Here is a 22554-nt window from a genome sequence, read left to right on the forward strand (position 1 = left end):
AAAAAATGCTTTTGCAAATGGGTTTTCATGCCAGATTTGTAGAATGGATTATGCAATGTATTTCTACCCCTACCTATAGTTTTAATATAAATGGAGAGGTAGTTGGATCAGTTAGGCCGACTCGAGGAATACGACAAGGTGATCCGCAATCACCTTATCTATTTTCAATATGTGCAGAAGGTTTTTCTACTTTGTTGACGACTTCTGAGACTCAAAATGAAATTCAAGGTTTAAAATTAAATAGACATGGGCCGAGCTTAACTCATTTATTTTTCGCAGATGACTCTTTTATATTCTGTTCAGCTAACGCTCACAATGCAGTCCAAGTAGCTAAGATTCTAAGAAAGTATGAGCAATGTTCTGGCCAAGTGGTTAATTTAGATAAATCAGCTATTTGTTTTAGTAGAAATGTAACGGAGGAGGAGAAAGTAGAGATATTTTCCTTACTTGGACAACAACAAAGAAATAAGTTGGGTATGTATTTAGGATTACCAGCTATCGTGGGACGCTCAAAGAGAAAGATGTTAGAGTTTATTAAGGATAGAGTCAAGACAAAAATAAAAGGATGGAAGGGTAAATTTTTAAGTACAGCAGGGAAAGAAGTTATGCTTAAATCTGTACTTGCAGCAATCCCTACCTATGCCTTGTCTTGCTTCCAACTTCCTGATGGTCTGTGTAAGGAGATTACATCTCTTTTTTCTAACTTTTGGTAGGGACAAACTGAGGATAAAAGGAAGATGCATATTGAGAAATGGGAAAGATTATGTGATTCTAAATCAAGAGGGGGCTTACGGTTTAGGGATTTAAAGGCTTCCAATATGGCTTTGTTAGCTAAGCAAGCTAGGCGAATATTGTCGGACCCGAATTCGTTGTGAACAAGAGTACTTAAAAGCAAATACTTTCCACACTCAACTTTCCTTGACGCTTCTACATCATCTATAGGATCATGGATCTGGAGAAGTATTTTATGGGGAAGAGATCTATTAGTTGCTGGACTAAGGTGGAGGATCTCTACTTGGGAAAAATATAAATGTTTGGACTGATCCTTGGATTCCAAGAAATAATGGTTTTACTCCAAAAAGTATTCAAATGCGAAACAATTTAGATCTTAAGGTTTCCGACTTAATTGACGAAGATACGCATACCTGGAAACTTCATAAGATAAGTACGACCTTTGAACCTGAAGATGTAGATGCAATTTTGTCTATACCAATATCCATCATAGGTCTTAATGATAGATTACTGTGGCATCACTCAAAGTCTGGAAACTATGAAGTTAAGTCAGGTTACTATTTAGCAAAGGGTTTGGCCGGTAAGACTATTAGGAACTCGGAAGCACATGCGAGTTGTCATTCTTTTCCAAAAAGCTTCTGGGATTCTTTGTGGAACTTAGAAATTAAAAATAAACTTAAACATTTTCTAAGGAAGTATGTGATTAACTCTTTGCCCGTTAATTATACCTTAGCTAAAAGATTACAGAACCTGGATAAAACGTGTAAGATTTGTGGTCTTGAAAGTGAAGATATAGAGCATATGCTATTTAGATGTCCCCGATCTCAGCTTGTTTGGAAACACAGTCCTATGAATTGGCCTGATATTGTAAACATAACTGACTTTTCTGTGTGGTGGTACAACTTGTTCTTAAATGCTAAGCACTTTCCTGAATCTACTGAATTATTATATTTGAGTATTAATCTTATGTGGCAAATTTGGAAAGGTAGGAATGCTTGGTGCTTTAATCAGAAAATGTTAGAGCCAAGTGATATTGTTTCTAAAGCTCTTTTTGAGTATGAAGAATATAAAGATCTATTAACTAGTTGTCTCGCTGCACGATATTCCATTGGAAATGAGTTTCTGCCTAAACTAACAAACTTTCAAGATGATGTTTTATTATTTACAAATGCAGGATTACGGTGTAATGATAGGCATGCGAGTATTGGTGTAGCGGCTTTGAATAGCCTTGGAAAACTGCTTCATGCCCATGGATCCTCAATTCAATATGTTGAGAAAACCATGACTGCTGAAGCGATTGCCATAAGAAAGGCACTTGAATGTGCTATTACTCTTGGATGGAAAAGTGTGAAGATTTTATCTGATGCTAAGAATGTTGTTGATAAGATCCAAAAACAGGTGGCTACTTCATGGGAGATAGAAGTGTTGTGTGAAGACATTTGGAAGCTATCAAGCATGTTAGATCACGTCGAGTTTCTTTATATTCCGAGGAAGTTAAACAAAGTAGCTCATAGTTTAGCTAAATTTTCTATTTCTTTGTTGAAGGACATCTCCTGGGAGAAGTTTTTCCCAAGTTGGGCTGTCCAGGATGCAAAGAGTACATTTGAACTTTGTTGTTCGTTGATGCAGTAATATAAAGTCTTTGTTTTGGAAAAAAAAACTAGCTCAAAGAATCAATTATAGTTTTGGTCCTATCTTTGCATATTGATTTCTACATAACTGATTCAAGTCTTATTAGCTAAAATAATACCCTTTCTCCACAACAATTCCATAACTATTTACCTTACACAATCTCAAAGTAGTTTAAAAAATTAGTTTATGAACTATCATAGTTTGCTTTAGGCGTGTTTAAATAAATCATCATGGCTATGGGTACGGTTCTCGTGGCATAGTCGTGATACATAATTCCCAAATTCAGGTGCACATTTCATGTGACCCGATCACAACTTCGAACAATAATAAAATACACATATTGTAGATTGTGGGTACGGTTCCCGTGAGACGATTCGCAACATGTACAAAAACAAACAAGTGTACGACAATCGTAACTTGTTCCAGAAATAACTCCATAAATAATTAAAAGCGGTATAAAATTAAAAATGCACCATAGGTTTAAAACTTGTAATAAATCAGATAATTAGGCCAAATACTAATAGTTGAGCGACCGTGCTAAAACCACGAAATCCGGGAGTGCATCAGACCTTCTCCCGGGTTAACAGAATTTCTTACGCGGTCTTCTGTGTTCGCGGACCAAAAATAGAGTCAATTTCCTCGATTTGGGATTTAAATAAACCGGTAACTTGGGACACCATAATAACTATCCCAAGTGGCGATTCTGAAATTAAATAAATAATCCCATCTCGAATAATGTCACTTAAATTGGCAAACTCCCTATCCCCCTCGGGAAAAAGGAGGTGTGACAGCTCTGGCTACTTAGCTGGGGACAAGAACCCAGAATCTCTGGTTCAGGGTTCAAGAATTCGAGCTTAGAATAACTTTTATACTTGGTTTTATTTATTATCTGATTTTTATTACATGTTTGAGCCTAATGTGCTAAATGTCGCTTTTTACCGCTTTGATATTGTTTGAACTGTATATAAACTGTTACGAAACCCTTCTTCTCTCTGAGTCTTCTAAATCTTCTGGGAAGTGCACGCTGGCGTGACCTTTTTTCTGTTAGAGTCATACCCTTATTTAGAACGAGGTTCGGATCAGTTACAAAGCCGGATAGCCTTTTGGTTACCGGTACGTTGCCCCCCCCCCCCTCCCAGCTCGAGTTGTCCGCTCGGGTAAGCCAGGTCTAGAACAATTTAATCCTAGAATAACATAGCCTCATGCCGGATCTCTAGTAGGAACGCTTATTTGCATAACGTGCATTTAACTTTGGGGACTCAACAAAGGGGTTGGGTCCGTCTAGGATAGGTGTACCCAAAAATCAAAAGACCATCCTGATGCATTTTTTACGTGCTACTTGTACATTTATTTGCTTTTGTTTGCATGTTGACCGGTTTCTAGAATAGGGAAGAAAAATCAAGATTGAGGTAGGAGAGAGAAAATCATCCGTTTCTGAAAACCCTAGTGTTCAAAATATCCCGAAACTCTGCCGAAATTTCATATAAAAAAAAAAGAAAAGATAAAGTCATTTCAAAATAAGTCATGTTTCCTCTGTTCCGTCAAAACTGACCGAACTACGCGGGTCTGATTCTCACCGGATGTGAGATACGTAGGCAAACCTCATCGATTCAGGCCCCAATTTTTAAAAATCCAAAAATATTTTCCTTTAATTCTTCATTTAGAAGCATTTCCTTAGATTCAAAAAAAAAATTAAACTCAAAAAACAGTTTCCTTCTTTCTGAAGTCTTTCATATGGAAAAAAAATATAAAGAAAAATCAATCAAAAATCAAAATCCAAAATGCGGGTTTCTTTTATTTTGAAGTATTTTTTCCAAAAATTCAAAAGAACAAATCAGGAAAAAAGAAAATCCAAAAAAGAAATATTTTTTTCCTTCTTTAAAAGTCTTTCTTCCGTAAATGTCATAAAAATTTTGTAAAATTGAAGTCCAAAAATATTTTCGTTTTTCTTTAGAAGTGCTTTTGTAAATTTAAAAACAAAAAAAAATTTAGAAATCAAAAATATTTGCTTAAAACTCCCTCTTTCGAAAATTAAGAGGCAACATGCAAAATCCAAAAATATTTTCTTTTTACTTTTGGAATTCCCAAATTTCCAATCAAAAGAAAAGGAATTTTAGAAGCCTTTCTTTCAAAAAAAATGAAAAATCCAAAATCCAAAATATTTTCCTTGTTAGAAGCTTTTGAGGTATGATTTGCCTATTTAAAAATGTTGAATAAATTAGAAGAGAGAAAAAAAGAGTTAGCTTATTTATCTTGTTCCTAGTATTCCTGAACTACGCAAGATCTGATTCATGCGGCGTCATGATACGTAGGCAAGCCCCATCGGATTCGATCATAGCCATAAAATAAATTGAGTGAAAAAATATATTGAAAAAATAAAGAAAGAAAAAAAAATGAGTGAAAAAGAAAGAAAAGAGCTACATAACAAAAAGAAAAAGAAAAAAAAAAGAGCGGCAAAAAATAAAGAGTGACAAAACAAAAAGAGAAAAAGAGAGTGCCAAAGATAAAAGAGCGACAGAAACAAAATGAAAAAAAAATCAAGAGTGATGAAAGAGAGGCGGAAATAAAATAATAGAGGTACATACTGAAAGGGTTAGTTAAGGCAGGGATGAAACATGAAACCGTTCAAACACATGGTAGAAGCGTTTAACTGTTAGGTGCATTGCATCCCAACGTGCGATTTCCTATATGTTAAATGTCTCAAAACTAACAAGGTTGTGGTGTGAGCAAATTAGCCAGGTTCTATTCAAGTGGTTGGTTTTGTTGGTATGCGGTGATGAACGTGCAACTTTGCACGCGGCCACAACATTATACACAAAACCGAGCTCCACCTCCAGAAATGCCCAACCTTACCAAGCTCCATATAATCCCCAATCAAATGTTCCCCAGTACAATCCTCGCCAAAGAGAGCCTTTCAAAAGGAATTAGTTCACCCCTATTGGTGAATCATACTCGGGCTTGTTCCAAAAGCTAGTCAGGCGAGGTCTGCTGCAGCCAGTGGGCCTAAATCGGCCAAACCCCGAGGCCCCCTCGCACCGAGCTGATGCTAGATGTGAATACCACTCTGGAGCAGTGGGACACAGTACAGAGGACTGTTGGACCCTCAAAAGGGCAGTTGAAGATTTGATTGAAGCTGAAAGAATCGTTCTTCGGGACGAAGAGGCTCCTGATGTGACAAACAATCCGTTGCCTGCTTACAATGAGGAATTCGATCCGGCACTGAAGGCTATTGCAGCCATTGCCGAGACAGAAGAAAAGCCAAAAACGGTCGCCAAGCTTAAAAGTTCCCTATCAGACAGGAATCTTGGTAGCCAGTCTTGTTATCCTTTCTGCGTCCGGATTATCTCATGGTGTGATCCGGATGTTTTACTTTATTGTCTTACTTTCCGATGTTAACCCTTCTATCTTTTGAAATTCAAAAAAAAATCAAATGAAATTAATATTTCACTATCCAGGAATGCTTCTTTTCTTAATCTTCTCACTTTTCTGATTCTTTTTTCAGTTCTGTTAAGTGCAGATTTCAATAACATGACATGCTTGCGGACTTCATGCCCAGATCCTAAAACGCTATCAGACCCCCAAATGATGAATCAAGAATTAGATTGCAATGAAGATAAGTTTAAGGAAGTGAAACAAAGAGTTGGAACAGCTAAAGGGAAATTGGCTCCAGATTGGAAAGATCCATACATGGTAACTAACAAGAGTACTGCCAAAGAGAGTGTTGTACCTGGGAAACGTCGAAGGAAATGTCCTTTAACAACTGTCAATGCAAATGCAGCCAAAAGGTACTATGTTTGATCCTCTATATAATATTAATATTTTCCGATCGGGATGACAAAGGCTTTTATTCTCGCTATCCAAACACTATCAACCATTTGCAAACCTTTTGAGCCGGTTACTCTTCTTTGATTACCCTCTTTGGAACCTGAAATTGTTATTGAAAAAACAAACAAATTGAAAAAATGAATAAAAAAAAAAGAAACTGAAAAAAAGAGAACAAAAAAGGGGAAGAAAAGACAAAGAAAATGAAATGAAAAATTAAAAAAAAAAAAAAAGAGGAAAGGAAAGGAAAAAGAAAGAGAAAACAAACCAAAACAGAATAAAAACAGAAGAAAATCAAAAATAAAGTTTACTGAACTACGTTCGACTTGATTCCGAAAGGATACGTAGGAAGCCTCTCACTGAGGTTCAGTCACACCAAAATAAAAATCCAAAATCCCCCAAAAGTGAAACTGGGGCAGATGTTATAACGGTTCGGCAATGATCCCGCCTGAATGGTTCCAAAGTTGTAATTCAGTCCAAATTATTTTTACCCAAATCCTTTCAAGTCCTTCCGACCAATCGGTGAGAATGTTCAAGGATCGGAGAATACAACTACTTGGATCCGATGCAATCAAAATGAGAGAAATAAAATGAGAGAGTCTTATTGGTGAAAACCCCCCACAAGCACTGTAAGACGATGGTAAGTGGAAAAACTAAAATGAGAGAGTCTTGTTAGTGAAAACTCGCAAAGAGCACTACAAGGCGATGGTGAGAAGAGAAATGATAGAGGTCAGCTCGTGAAAACCCGCAAAGGGCACCACTGATCGAAAAAGAGGATCTTCAGTCACTGATATTGACACAGTCCTGGGCAAGATTTCTTGGTTTCGAGGCAAAAGTTGTGATGAATTTCTGAGAGTCAAACGGTCTACACTGATCGGGCATCCAGTCCAAGAGGCATGTCATGTTCATTGAAGTCCGCATACACTCCAGATACGTCCTTTCTTTTCCCCGAAAGGGACACATCTTGTTTAAACTCATTCTCTATTCCATTATTTTTTTTCTTTGAATCCCTTTCGGTCTAACTCCGTTCCAAAACTAAGACAAAGAAAGGATGGTAAGACTGATTTACAGGGCTCTCCTTTGATACAAGCTAATACACAAGAAGGCACCCAGCCATGGCAAAGGCATCAAGTTAACTTCGATCGGCCACGGTGACTGATGTTTTGAAATTGAAAACTCTTGGAAGGAGAAAATCAAATTGAAGTGCCTATAAAGGCGAAATGAAGTTGAAAAGGTTGAGTCCCACATGGCTAACCGTCTCAGCAAAGGTTTGAAAAAACCAAGGTACCCCAAATGCTCTGAAATTGAAGTTGGAAGAAAGAATCCAAAAATGAAAGGCCTACGAAGGCAAAATAAAGTTGGAAAAGGTTAAGTCCTACGCGACTAGTCGTTGAAGCAAAGTTTGAGGAGCCAAAAGTTCCCCAATGCTCCGAAGTTAAAATTAAAAAAAAAGAGTCAGAAGTGAAAGGCCAACAAAGGCAAAATAAAGTCAAAAAGGTCAACCCCCACGTGACCAACCGTCATGGTAAAGTTTGGAAAGCCAAAGTTCCTCCGGGGCCAGAAATGAAATCGGTCTTCAAAAAACAACCAGCTGCAGTTCAAAGTATCATCAAAAGTCGACCAAGATCAAGTGGTTGAAATAATCAAAGCCACCAAATCAACCACCGTTTCAAACTAACAATTGTTCTTTGTTTGAAAACAGGAAACAGGTGCAATCCAAACGCAAGCTTGCAAGAAACAGGTGCAACCAAAAAGAAACTGCGTGCTAAAAAAATAGCTTTGCAGCAACAACCCAAAAAGGAAGTTTTCTCCATATTTTTTCCCACATTTTACTCATTCTCTTTATTTAAAAAAACGAAGAAGGAAAAGTTCAAAATCATAGTAGTATAGGGTCTCTAATCCCTAGCTACGTTTTGATGCCAACGTAGGGTCACGACTCCCTAGTTGATGCCAACATAGGGTCTCCACTCCCTAGTTGATGCCAGCATAACCTGATGCCAACATAGGGTCACCACTCCCTAGTTGATTCCAACGTAGGGTCACCACTCCCTAGTTGATGCCAACATAGGGTCTCCACTCCCTAGTTGATGCCAGCATAACCTGATGCCAATATAGGGTAACCACTCCCTAGTTGATGCCAACATAGGGTCTCCACTACCTAGTTGATGCCAGCATAATCTGATGCCAGCAGAACCTGATGCCAACATAGGGTCACCACTCCCTAGTTGATGCCAACATAGGGTCACCACTCCCTAGTTGATGCCAACATAGGGTCTCCATTCCCTAGTTGATGCCAGCATAATCTGATGCCAGCATAACCTGATGCCAACATAGGGTCTCCACTCCCTAGTTGATGCCAGCATAACCTGATGCCAGCATAGGTCACCACTCCCTAGTTGATGCCAACATAGGGTATCCACTCCCTAGTTAATGCCAGCATAACCTGATGCCAACATAGGTCACCACTCCCTAGTTGATGCCAACATAGAGTCTCCACTCCCTAGTTGATGCCAGCATAACCTGATGCCAACATAGGGTCACCACTCCCTAGTTGATGCCAACATAGGGTTACCACTCCCTAGTTGATGCCAGCATAACCTAATGCCAACATAGGGCCACCACTCCCTAGTTGATGCCAACATAGGGTCTCCACTCCCTTGTTCATGCCAGCATAACCTGATGCCAACATAGGGTCAACACTCCCTAGTTGATGCCAACATAGGGTCTCCACTCCCTAGTTAATGCCAGCATAACATAATGCCAACATAAGGTCGCCACTCCCTAGTTGATGCCAACATAGGGTCTCCACTCCCTAGTTGATGCCAGCATAACTTGATGCCAATATAGGGTCACCACTCCCTAGTTGATGATTTTCCAATAATAGGGTCTCCAATCCCTAGTTGATTTTAATTTAGATATAGGGTCTCCACTCCCTAATCTCTTTTCCCAAGGATACACAATCCTGATTTTTATTGCTTTCAATAATGAAGCAGTATAGAGTTTTGGTTACAAATAACTCACATAATTTTCCTAGTAAAAATTGGGGCAGAAAAATTCCGTTCGTTTGTTTGTTTTGGTGTCTGAGCAGGTTATACCTTGAGACACAGGGTTCGAGACGATCAAAAGAAGAAGTCTCAATCTAGAATAAAAGAAAAGAAGTGAACTCAAGGTGCAGAAGCGGAGAAAAGATGTGGATTGCTCAAGACATGATTGAAGTGACAAGCTTTGCATGTCCCGCTTTGATCCGAAAAGCTAAAGGAGAATGAACCAGAACTTGCAGCTAACAAGCATCAAGATTCACATCAGAGTCTGCATAAAGAACCAGCCAAGACTCGAGATCAAGCTTCAGAAGATTTATCGATAGGAATCTTGTAACTCGTAGCTGATAGGCTTAGTTAGTCTAGTTTTTCATTTTGATTTTGGTGTAATAAGGAGCTCAGCAAGCAGAAACAGCAGCAACAGCAGTGAAATCACAGCTATTTGGTAGTCCCAGCTATCAAAATTTTCAGAACTACACTGACCTGATTCCTTTATAGCCAAGGATATGTAGGCAACCTCCGAAGCAAGGTTCGGTCAGAGTTTTTCAAAAAAAAATACTTCTCATGGAGTTTCAAACGGGCAAAAATTACTCGTAGTTGCTCACTTTATCTTTGCCCGAAAAATCTTCATGTTTGCGAGCAAAGAGGGGTAGCTGTGAGCACCTAATTTTCGCCAAAAATGGAAATAACTCGTAAAAATAGACCAAAACTAATTTTAATGGATTTTAGGAGTTTTTCTATATTTAGTTGCATTTCATGCATGTTAAATATTTTTAAATCATAAGAAAAATCATAAAAATTATCACATTTTAATTTCATGCCATCTTAGGTTTAATTTGCATTTTTAGGAATTAGTCACTCTTTAATTTGTTATAATTAATACATAAAAATCAAACAAAATATTTTTTTTAAATTTTACATGCATTTGTTAATAGATAAATAGAATTAATTTTTTTTTGCTAATTAGATTTAAGTTAGAGTCTAATTTAGGATTTTTCTTTAGCTTGTTTATGATTTTAATTAATTAAAATTAAAGAAAAGGGAGAAAAAGAAAGAAAAGGGGGATTTTATTTCGTTTTGTTCAGACTGGGCCAAAAAGTTTAAATTGCCCCAAAACTTAACCCAATTCGCCTAGCTCACTACCCAAAATCCAATATCCTCTCATCTCTAAAATATACCCTAATTCCCTCTCTTTAAAAGCTCGTTTTCCCAAAACCTAGACCGAATTTTCCTTTGCCCTAGAGACTAAAAGCAGACCCCTCCCCATCTTTCTCTCAAAAAAAAAAAAATAAACCAGCAGCTACACACACATACACATCAGAGACTCCTTTTCTTCTTCTTCTTCTTCAAAATCACAACCCCATACCACCATTTTCCTCCATCTCTCTAACCAACAACCCAAGCAGCCGCCGCCGCCTCCCCCTTATTCCATTTCTGCTGAAGAGGAACAAGATCGGACCCTCCCTTTTAGAATCCTAGCTAGCCGCCACTTCACTCTTTCTCATTTCTCTCATATGAAATTCTCATAAACACACGAAATAGAAAGAGAAAGCAAGTTTGAAATTCAAAAAAAAATCAGATCTGGAAACTGAAGCTTCATAAAAATGGAAAACAAACAACAAAAAGGAAAATTCATATGTACTTCAATCTTTGTTCATTTGGTATGCATATTCTGGGAGTTCGAAGGATATTGGAGCTATTAGAGTCGTTGTCTATTGCTGCACCATATTGAGCTCTGGTTTGGCTTGGATTTCACCTCTATTTGGCCAATTTGTTAGTGATATCGTTGTTTCAGCTAGGTCAGTTCCCAAATTCCTTGTATTATTTTTTGTTGAAATGTTGACAACTGATTGAATTCCTTGCTTGTTGTTGTTCCGCCGAAGTTGTTTGTTTGAACTCGTTGTGAATTTCGTTTTCCCGTTTGTTAAGAATATAGAGGTGCTGCTGCGATTCACTCGTGTTATACCTTGTGTTGCTTTGGTGTTTACTGGTGAATGGTGTATAAATCGCATTTTGTTTGACCATAAAGAATTCATGTTTGTTCTTGAATTGATTAGAATTTCCAAATGTTGAATGCTACGGTTGAGTATGTTCCGGATTAGCTTGGGCACTTTATATTTTTGTTTGAGGAACTTTTCTTTTCTTTTCTATTTGAAGTGAACATGTTTGGATTAGTAATGTTAGTTTCCTTCTACTGAATCTAGGAGATTTAAAGGATAATAACATTTTGAGCAAAGCCAAAAATAGGTTGCATGACTAGCTCAAAGAATCAATTACAGTTTTGGTCCTATCTTTGCATATTGATTTCTACATAACTGATTCAAGTCTTATTAGCTAAAATAACACCCTTTCTCCACAACAATTCCATAACTATTTTCCTTACAACAATCTCAAAGTAGTTTAAAAAATTAGTTTATGAACTATCATAGTTTGCTTTAGGCGCGTTTAAAAAAATCATCATGGCTATGGGTACGATTCCCGTGGCATAGTTATGATACATAATTCTCAAATTCGGGTGCACATTTCATGTGACCCGACCACAACTTCGAACGATAATAAAATACACATGTTGTAGATTGTGGGTACGGCATCCATGACACGATTCACAACATGTACAAAAACAAAAAAGTGTACGACAATCGTAGCTTGTTCCAGAAGTAACTCCGTAAATAATTAAAAGCGGTATAAAATTAAAAAATGCACAATAGGTTTAAAACTTGTAATAAATCAGAATAATTAGGCCAAATACTAATAGTTGAGTGACCGTGCTAAAACCACGGAATCCGGGAGTGCCTCACACCTTCTCTCGGGTTAAAGAATTCCTTACCCGGTCTTTTGTGTTCGCGAACCAAAAATAGAGTCAATTTTCTCGATTTGGGATTTAAAATAAACCAGTGACTTGGGACACCATAATAACTATCCTAAGTGGCGACTTTGAAATTAAATAAATAATTCCATATTGAATAATTTCATTTAAATTGGCAGAACTCCTTATCCCCCTCGGAAAAAAGGAGGTGTGACAAAGAGTACAGTATATTTTGGAGGAGTATCAACAACAGTGCAACAGCAGATCTTACAGCACTTGGGTTTCACCAAAGGAGACCTACCTTTCAAATATCTGGGAGTTCTTCTATCTATTGAGAAATTGAGTATCATGCAATAGAAAACTTTGATAGACAAGATGACATCAAAAATAACCTTATGGACGGCAAGGAAGCTCTCATATGCTGGCAGAGTTCAACTAGTCCAAAGTGTTTTGTTTGAAATACAAGCTTTCTGGGCTCAAGTTTCAGTATCCCTGCCAAGGTGATCAAGGTCATTGAAGGTATATGCAAATCGTATGTGTGGTCAGGTACCAATGCGATCACAAAGAAAGCTCTACTAGCCTGGGATAAGGTATGTCTACCCAAAGCTGGAGGTGGGATAAACCTTAAAAATCTACAGATCTGGAACAAAGCTGCTATAGCTAAAGTGTGTTGGGATTTGGCTCACTAGGAAGATAAGCTATGGATTAGGTGGATCCATACCTACTACATCAAAAATTAGCAATTCAACATTACCCCAACCCCTCAACAAGCTTGCTGGGTGGTTAGGAAGATATTTGAAGTTAGAGTTCCCTAGAGAATATTATAATTGCACAGACGACTAAGAAGAGCATAATCAAACACATATACTTTCATCTGTTGGGTGACTATGCAAGGGTTGAATGGAAAAGCATCATGTTCAACAATGTTGCACGACCAAAAGTAAAATTCACATTGTGGCTATTGATGCATGGAAGACTACTAACAACTGATAGGTTAAGCAAATGGGGTATACATGTAGATACACAGTGTGCCTTATGTCAAGAGCGGGAAGAAACAAAAGAGTACCTGTTTGTGCACTGCAGATATGCAAGAGCTATATGGACAAAACTATGGCATAGATACAGTTACACAGCCTACCATAAGAGGTTAGAGTGAATACAGTCAGTGGGCCATCAAATGTTGAAAAGAGAAATCCCAACAAGCACTGATTTTCAAACTTGTCTATGTAGAGGCTATTCACCACATTTAGATTGAGAGGAACTTACGAATATTTGAATAAAGGAGTAGGCAACATGGAAACATTGCAAAGTAAGCTTACATTTGTTGTGTTCGGGCACCCCCTAGGATGAAAGCTCAATTACAGTCTTATGTCTTCTAATATGATCAAAAGTAGGAAGTAGGTAGTTTGCTTTGGTTTTTTCCTATTGAGATAGCTAGCTTTGTTGGTTTAGCTATTGATTTTAACTGATTGCTTTAGTGATTAATAAAATTAAGTTAGTTACCCAAAAAAAAAACATTGATAATCTAATGGTAGAATAGTACCTTGTCATTGTAGCGGCTCTATCTCCAAACTCTTTAATGCGGGTTTATAATGGTCCTAAGCCGCTCCATTCATTTGCGCAAAGCTTTGAACAAGATGCTCAAATTCATTCACAAGTACATATACAGTCAAATGTCTTTTGAATTATGCATAAAAAGCGTCACACCAAATATAAGATAATATAGTACAAGTTATTAGACTTTTAGAATTGATAAACCTTAAATAAATAGGCCTTTCTTTACGAAATAAACTGGGAACTATTTGAGACAAAGGAGCATCATTCTCATATTTATATGTTATCATTCTATTATTATTTCCACTGAATCCAGATCTGAATTTACTACGTCGGGGTCGTGAACATGGCCTGTACGTTTGTTCGTTGTTGATGCAACAACTATAATTTCTATATTAAACTGTTGTTTTTATTGTCTCTTCTTTTTCCCATCTATTACTGGAGGGTTTCCTCATATTATTGACCTGCTTTGTTATAAGAATTCAATTGTTTTTTCTCCTTAATTTCAATCACATGAAAAATGATGTATTGTGCTTTCTACAGGTTTCGACGGGTTGGTCAAGTTTGGATCGGCTAAAATGGATCGAGTGACTATGGTTTACTTAAATTATAATGGGATTTTTACCTTCCTATACCATATATGAAACCTTATTACCCTCAATGTTTAAGGTTTGTGTTAATTACATTTCAGCATACCAAATTACCATTTATATACCATAATTCAAATTAGGGATATAATTAAGAGTGCATTTATATTAGGCGCTAATTTAGGACCATCACACCGTGGTTCCCACATTTATCTTTACCCGTCTCTCCCCCACCCCCCACCCCCCCTTTTGGAGATGGACAGTAGCATCAATAATCTTCAGATTAGTTCTCATTTATTTCCCCAAAAATCTTAACTTAGCGACCGTATCTTCAGATTAGTTCTTATTTACCAATTCTCTATTTACACGTACAAAACATCAATGTATCGTTATTTTCATTGACCTCTTTTTTTTTTTTTTTTGGGCAGTGGCTGAAGGTTACTGGTTAACACAGTCGATTGAAACTCGAAGAAGAAGAAGAAGAAGAAGACATATTTCCAGAAATTGTAGATAAATTATAGATAAATTGTAGAAAAATTAGAAAAATTGTAGATAAAGTGTAGACTGTTTTTTGCAGAAGATTTTGTAGAAGCTTTAGTCGTTTTGGATTTGTGAAAACAGAAAACAATGCATCTACAATCAGAATACAAATAATCTACAATTTATCTACAAGATATCTACAAAATGAATACATTGAATTTTAATATCCCAATTCCCATTTCAATTGTAGCATAATTGGCATTTTTGACATAATTGTAGAAGATTTGTAGAAGTTTTAGTCTTCCCAATCTACAATTTATCTACAATTATCTACATTTTATCTACAATTTATCTATAATTCTACAATTTAACTACAATTTATCTACAATTTCTGGAAATATGTCTTCTTCTTCTTCTTCTTCTTCGAGTTTCAATCTGAAATTCAGTCAAAACCAAGTCTAATCTTCACCAAAACCCCTCAAAATTGAGATATAAACTCCTAAACATATTCCGAATTATTTACAACAACACCCAATCCAAACAAATAATGATTTTTGAGAACCCAAATTTGAATTCAAAGCTTTCAAGCTTTTTAATGGCTATCAATGGTGGAAAATATATGGAAGAACAGATGAAGATGAAAAACAGAAATCTCCTTTCCGTTTCAATATTCTTCTCCTAAATCTGTTCAGAATATTCACGCGAAATCTGTTCAGAATATTCTTCTCCTAAAATTTAGCTTGCATAAATAGGAAGATACAACTGCTATTAATTAGCTTTTAATGATTGGTACAAAAACTGTAGAAATAATGTGGACTGGGCGGGTAATTTAGAAATTATGCACATTTTTTGTAATAAGGTTTCATATATGGTATAGATAAGAAAAAATCCCAATTATAATGCCCCATCACTTGACGACAACTTTAACAATAACATACTCAACGTATTCTTACAGTGTGGAGCTTGAGGAAAATAATGTGTACATAGACCTTATCCCTATATAGAGATAGATTGCTTCCGATAGACGCTCGGCTCAAGACAAGCATTTCTAAGTATGCTTGAATAAGAAAAACAATAATAAGGAAGTCATGTTAAAAATAATAAAGACAAAAATAATAACAAAAGCAAAATAATAATTAAAAAACTCGACGACAACTTTAAGTTCATCCAAATTCAACACCAATTAGTTCATGCTGCAAGAGTAACAAAACTACTTTATTGTGTCTGTTATTTGCACCGGCTATTGGAAAATGACTTTAAGATATTTCTTTACTCGGTAATATGGACCTTATTAATGAAATAAATAATACTATAATTAAACTAATCACTGACTACGTCAAGCTAAACAAGCATAATTATATTGGTCAAAATCTGGCCACTCGGCCACGGCGGTAATTGTATGTGGTCGAATTTGACTGATCACGTCCCCAAGTAAGCACGACCAACCGTATACACACAAGTCCGGCTGAAGGGGACGACTCAAGAACAGTACAAAGGACGACCTTGCAACAATCGGTCCCTTTATAGCATTTATTTTATCTTTATCTTTACGGGAGTTAAAACAGAGCCCCTCCGTTATATAAGGGGGGATTCTCCACTTTCAAGTTTCAACAATTCGGAAAGGAAGATAACAAAATTGTAATATCCTGGACCCTCCAAGGGGAGACAGGAAAAACTTCGATGATGAATAAAATCTCCCAATTATTATTTCTACGAAGTCTTCCGTTTTACTCTTCTGTCTTTGGATCTGGTATTAATTATGATTGACTATGATTTACCCCTCCTTGTATATTGATTGATTTGCTTAAAAATCGTTCGATAATTTTTAAGTCAAACAATTTGGCGCCGTCTGTGGGGATTTCTTAGTGAAAGCACTTAGTTCTTCCCGGTTCGAAGCAAAAGAGACACCAAGAGGTCCTTCCCGGATCGTGGAGGGGGAGAAGCTCCCCCTGTTTCGACTCCCTCTCATCCTCACACCGTGTCAGGCCGGAAACCGACGCAAGGGCCTTGCAAACGAAGAATCGAAAATTATCCTGAAGCAACCTGAATGCCACAGTCAAACAGATAATCATTCAGTTCGACCACGCTCGAATTGGGACTCAGGCTAAGTGCCTTCGCCATCAAAGTATTACAGTTCGACCTCGCTCGAACTGGGACTCAGGCTAAGTGCCTTCGCCATCAAAATATTACAGTTCGACCTCGCTCGAACTGGGACTCAGGCTACGTGCCTGCGCCATCAAAGCATTACAGTTCGACCCCGCTCGAACTGGGACTCAGGCTAAGTGCCTTCGCCATCAAAGTATTACAGCTCGACCTCGCTCGAACTGGGACTCAGGCTAAGTGCCTTCGCCATCAAAGTATTACAGTTCGACCTCGCTCGAACTGGGACTCAGCCTAAGTGCCTTCGCCGTCGAAGTATTACGGTTCGACCTCGCTCGAACTGGGACTCAGGCTACGTGCCTTCGCCATCAAAATATTACAGTTCGACCTCGCTCGAACTGGGACTCAGGCTAAGTGCCTTCGCCATCAAAGTATTACCGTTCGACCTCGCTCGAACTGGGACTCAGCCTAAGTGCCTTCGCCGTCGAAGTATTATCGTTCGACCTCGCTCGAACTGGGACTCAGCCTAAGTGCCTTCGCCGTCGAAGTATTATGGTTCGACCTCGCTCGAACTGGGACTCAGGCTAAGTGCCTTCGCCATCAAAGTATTACAGTTCGACCTCGCTCGAACTAGGACTCAGGCTACGTGCCTTCGCCATCAAAGTATTATAGTTCGACCTTGCTCGAACTTGGATTCAGGCTAAGTGCCTTCGCTATCAAAGTATTACAGTTCGACCTTGCTCGTACTGGGACTCAGGCTAAGTGCCTTTGCCGTAGAAGTATTACGGTTCGACCTCGCTCGAACTGGGACTCAGGCTACGTGCCTTCGCCATCAAAGTATTACAGTTCGACCTCGCTCGACCTAGGACTCAGGCTAAGTGCCTTCGCCGTCGAAGTATTACAGTTCGACCTCGCTCGGCCTGGGACTCAGGCTACGTGCCTTCCCCATCAAAGTATTACAGTTCGACCTCGCTCGAACTGGGACTCAGCCTAAGTGCCTTCGCCGTCGAAGTATTACGGTTCGACCTCGCTCGAACTGGGACTCAGGCTACGTGCCTGCGCCATCAAAATATTACAGTTCGACCTCGCTCGAACTGGGACTCATGCTAAGTGCCTTCGCCATCAAAGTATTACAATTCGACCTCGCTCGAACTGGGACTCAGGTTAAGTGCCTTCGCCGTCGAAGTATTACGGTTTGACCTTGCTTGAACTGGGACTCAGGCTACGTGCCTTCCCCATCAAAGTATTACAGTTCGACCTCGCTCGAACTGGGACTCAGGCTAAGTGCCTTCGCCATCAAAGTATTACATTTCGACCTCTCTCGAACTGGGAATCAGGCTAAGTGCATTCGCCATCAAAGTATTACAGTTCGACCTCGCTCGAACTGGGACTCAGGCTAAGTGCCTTTGCCATCAAAGTATTACAGTTCGACCTCGCTCGAACTGGGACTCAGGCTAAGTGCCTTCGCCATCAAAGTGTTACAGTTCGACCTCGCTCGAACTGGGACTCAGGCTAAGTGCCTTCGCCATCAAAGTATTACAGTTCGACCTCGCTCGAACTGGGACTCAGGCTAAGTGCCTTCTCCATCAAAGTATTACAGTTCGACCTCGCTCGAACTAGGACTCAGGCTAAGTGCCTTCACCGTCAAAGTCATTACAGTTCGACCTCGCTCGAACTTGGACTCAGGCTAAGTACCTTCGCCATCAAAGTATTACAATTCGACCTCGCTCGAACTGGGACTCAGGCTAAGTGCCTTCGCCGTCAAAGTATTACAGTTCGACCTCGCTCGAACTGGGACTCAGGCTAAGTGCCTTCGCCATCAAAGTATTACAGTTCGACCTCGCTCGAACTGGGACTCAGGCTAAGTGCCTTCGCCGTCGAAGTATTACGGTTCGACCTCGCTCGAACTGGGACTCAGGCTACGTGCCTTCGCCATCAAAGTATTACAGTTCGACCTCGCTCGAACTGGGACTCAGGCTAAGTGCCTTCGCCATCAAAGTATTACAGTTCGACCTCGCTCGAACTGGGACTCAGGTTAAGTGCCTTCGCCATCAAAGTATTACAGTTCGACCTCGCTCGAACTGGGACTCAGGTTAAGTGCCTTTGCCATCAAAGTATTACAGTTCTACCTCGCTCGAACTGGGACTCAGGCTAAGTGCCTTCGCCATCAAAGTATTACAGTTCGACCTCGCTCGAACTGGGACTCAGGCTAAGTGCCTTCGCCATCAAAGTATTACAGTTCGACCTCGCTCGAACTGGGACTCAGGCTAAGTGCCTTCGCCATCAAAGTATTACAGTTCGACCTCGCTCGAACTGGGACTCAGGCTAAGTGCCTTCGCCATCAAAGTATTACAGTTCGACCTCCCTCGAACTGGGACTCAGGCTAAGTGCCTTCGCCATCAAAGTATTACAGTTCGACCTCGCTCGAACTGGGACTCAGGCTAAGTGCCTTCGCCATCAAAGTATTACAGTTCGACCTCGCTCGAACTGGGACTCAGGCTAAGTGCCTTCGCCATCAAAGTATTACAGTTCGACCTCGCTCGAACTATGACTCAGGCTAAGCGCCTTCGCCATCAAAGTATTACAGTTCCACCCCGCTCGAACTAGGACTCACGCTAAGCGCCTTCGCCATCAAAGTATTACAGTTCGACCTCGCTCGAACTGGGACTCAGGCTAAGTGCCTTCGCCATCAAAGTATTACAGTTCGACCTCGCTCGAACTGGGACTCAGGCTAAGTGCCTTCGCCATCAAAGTATTACAGTTCGACCTCACTCGAACTGGGACTCAGGCTAAGTGCCTTCGCCATCAAAGTGTTACAGTTCGACCTCGCTCGAACTGGGACTCAGGCTAAGTGCCTTCGCCATCAAAGTATTACAGTTCGACCTCACTCGAACTGGGACTCAGGCTAAGTGCCTTCGCCAGCAAAGTGTTACAGTTCGACCTCACTCGAACTAAGACGAGTTCCACCCCCCGCAACCAAATCACAAATTGATAAAGAACGGAAATGCAAGGCAAATAGCGAGAAAGAATTCTTTATTAATGGAATCAGAAATGCGGACCATCGCCGCTTACATCCGGTCCGAACCAGCCGAAAGAGAAAAAATCGACAAAGAAAACAAGGAACAAACAAACGCCCATCGGCGTAACCAAAGTAAACAAAACAACACAAACAACGAAACAAGTCTCTCTCACTCGGCGCCAATATCGCCGTCGCCATCATCACTTCCATAAGGACTATCATCATCGCCACTTGCACCACCATCGGCTTCGGGCGTCGCCACATCATATCCGCAGTTGACTCGAGCCTCACGAGCTTTCTGGCGTGCCTCCTCGAAAGCCGCCTCAGACACGATGCCCGCTTCCAACAAGTTCTTGAAAATGTCACGCTGAGCCTCAATGTAAACCCAGAGTTCATGAGCCTGGCGAGGAGCAGCAGCACGGGACGGTCCGACCAGGGCCCTCAGCCGCTGATTCTCCTCCTCCAAGGCCGCCACCCGATCCGACAATACCTGGGCCTCCTGATCAATCTCACTGATCCGCTCCTCAAGCCTCGCCTCTCTGAGGGCCGCAGTAGTCCTCTCCGACTCTCGCTCGGATTCATGAACACGGACCGCCGCCTCGAAGGCCGCCGCCCTCGTAGAAGCATCCCTCTCCACGCGTTCCAAATCGGCGACCTTACCTTCCAGTGCAGCCAGCTTCACTCTCCATTCAGAGTCGACCTCCGCAGCTCTGGCCTAGTTTTGCTCCATTTCCAACTGTAGTGCTCGCAACTTGCCCTGCAGATGTTCACACTCCGCGGTAACCCCTCTTCCCACCTCGAGCTCCTCTTCCTTGAGACGGATTTGCTCTTTGAGCTCACTCCTGCTGCGGAGCACCTGCGCCAGTTCACGGTCCTTCCTCTCCAGCTCTTCGCCCAATGCCCGGTTGCGGGGATCATTTCTTAACCGTTCATGCAACTCGCGACACCTATCGCGATAGCGACGGTATTTTCCCAACATCTGCAAAAAGATCCCCGACCGGACATTGGCCCTACGAATGTTCTCTAACTCCAACATGTACGTCTGCAAAACAAGAAGAACAGTCAAACTTACGCCCACTCCGCAACAAAGGGGATATAAACTGGATTCTGGTCTAACATACCCGTAAGCCCATCACAGCCACCTCGTCCATCACTTCGACATCCGAAACACTCCTCAGGGACTCATTCTCAGCCTCAGAACACGGTAGACTGAATTGAGGTACCAGGCTGCCCCCTTGAGTCAACAAGTTCACGTCGGCAGGAATCTCAACGAGGCGGGCCGACCCCCCTGCATTGACCACCGAGTGGGTAATGCCTTCCTCGAACATCCAAACGTCATCAGGGTCCAAGTCAGACTCTGACTCGTATTCATCGACCATTGCACTCTTCCCCCTCTCCGCTGCCGAAGATGATAGTGGCGCACTCAAGGTCGCGACGGCAGCATTAGGGGAACGATCCTCCGCTACAATGAGATGTTCTGCGACATCTAAAGCGAGAACTCTCGATCGGGCTGCAGTAGCAGCAGATCCCTCCTGGCCCTGGCTAACGGGAGCGGCTCCGACGATCCGTTCCCCTTCGGCGGTAGATGCTGCTGCAACTCCTTCCTCTGGGTTCGCCGGGGGATAATCCAAGTTGATTACTGTCGGAGGAGCCATCTCGAAACCAACCCTCCGCCTCTTCAACGGCCCTTCTTCCTCCCCGGTCGACGGCGAGTCAGCTTGAGGACGAACGACGCCAGATGGACCCTCATCCCGAGACATAGTCTGGGTGGGAGTGGTAAAGGCCACTGACTCCACAGACGCCGCCCTCGATGAAGGACGAGCTGAGGGTCCCGCACTGATACGAGCGGATGCAGCCGGGCGACGGAACGCCAACTGAGGGGCCCTAACTCTGTGAACCCTCCCTAGTCACAGCAAACAAAGCTCGAAAAGTAAGATCGATACAGAAGAAAGGTCAGAAGGTAAGGACGTTATCTCACCTGTAAGGGGCCTACGCCCGAATCTCCGATGAAACGTCGCCCACGTACGAACTCCCGCTGTATGAGGAAGGATGGCCTCGACCCATTCCGGGATCCCCACCAAAGGAGGCGGTGGCGCCTTCTCGGCTGCAGAACATCGAGATAAATCAGTATATACAACACAAGATATAGGGAGGAAGAGGCCGAAACAGACTCTGTTAGCCAAGGACGAGGGCTTACGGGCAAAATTCCACACTACCGGAAACCCAGTCGGGTCCGCCACAAGATGCTCGGTCCGCACATAAAAAAAATTATCAAAGAAACGGTGGTTGGTCCTGTCATCCATCTTGACCACCAAACCTTTCGACCCACGAGGACGCGCGTGGATCATTGTGCCGCGGATCCTTTAAGGAGCGAATAGGCTGAGCACATGCCTCAGAGTGACCTCACGACCAGCCAGTTCCGCGTACTTGATGAACATAAGGAAAAGCTTGTACAGATAAGGAGAAATTTGGGCAGGGCACACCTCATAATAGCGACAGAAGTCGACCACCAACATTGGAAGCGGAAGTGTGTACCCCACAAGGAAGGGATAAGCGTACAACGAGCAGAACCCGGGACGGTTTATCTGGACCCTTTCATCCTTTGTGGCCGGAACCATCTCGATGTAACTGGGAATGCCCCATCGCGCCCTCAACTCCTTTATTCCGACCTCCCCCAAAAGGGATTTAATATCTACATGCTCCATGCCCCCATCGGCGCTGAAGTCTTCCACCACCTTCCCCGTACGGAATAAAATTTCCTCCACTGAAGGGACCTCCTCGCTT

General features: G+C 41.2%; 1 protein-coding gene across 1 annotated transcript; it reads right to left on the reverse strand.

Annotated features, from left to right (window-relative positions):
- Positions 1–19939: 19939 nt before the first annotated feature.
- LOC109215815 lies at positions 19940–22118 on the reverse strand. The gene is made up of 5 exons (XM_019379927.1): positions 21968–22118; positions 21749–21874; positions 20892–21673; positions 20567–20812; positions 19940–20485 (listed from the first exon to the last, which is right to left on the reverse strand). The coding sequence occupies exons 1-5, from the start codon at positions 22116–22118 to the stop codon at positions 19940–19942; spliced, it is 1851 nt and encodes a 616-aa protein (XP_019235472.1).
- Between the last annotated feature and the right edge of the window lie 436 nt (positions 22119–22554).

This window comes from Nicotiana attenuata, unplaced genomic scaffold (assembly GCF_001879085.1).
Source record: "Nicotiana attenuata strain UT unplaced genomic scaffold, NIATTr2, whole genome shotgun sequence".
NCBI classification, from domain to species: Eukaryota; Viridiplantae; Streptophyta; class Magnoliopsida; order Solanales; family Solanaceae; genus Nicotiana; species Nicotiana attenuata.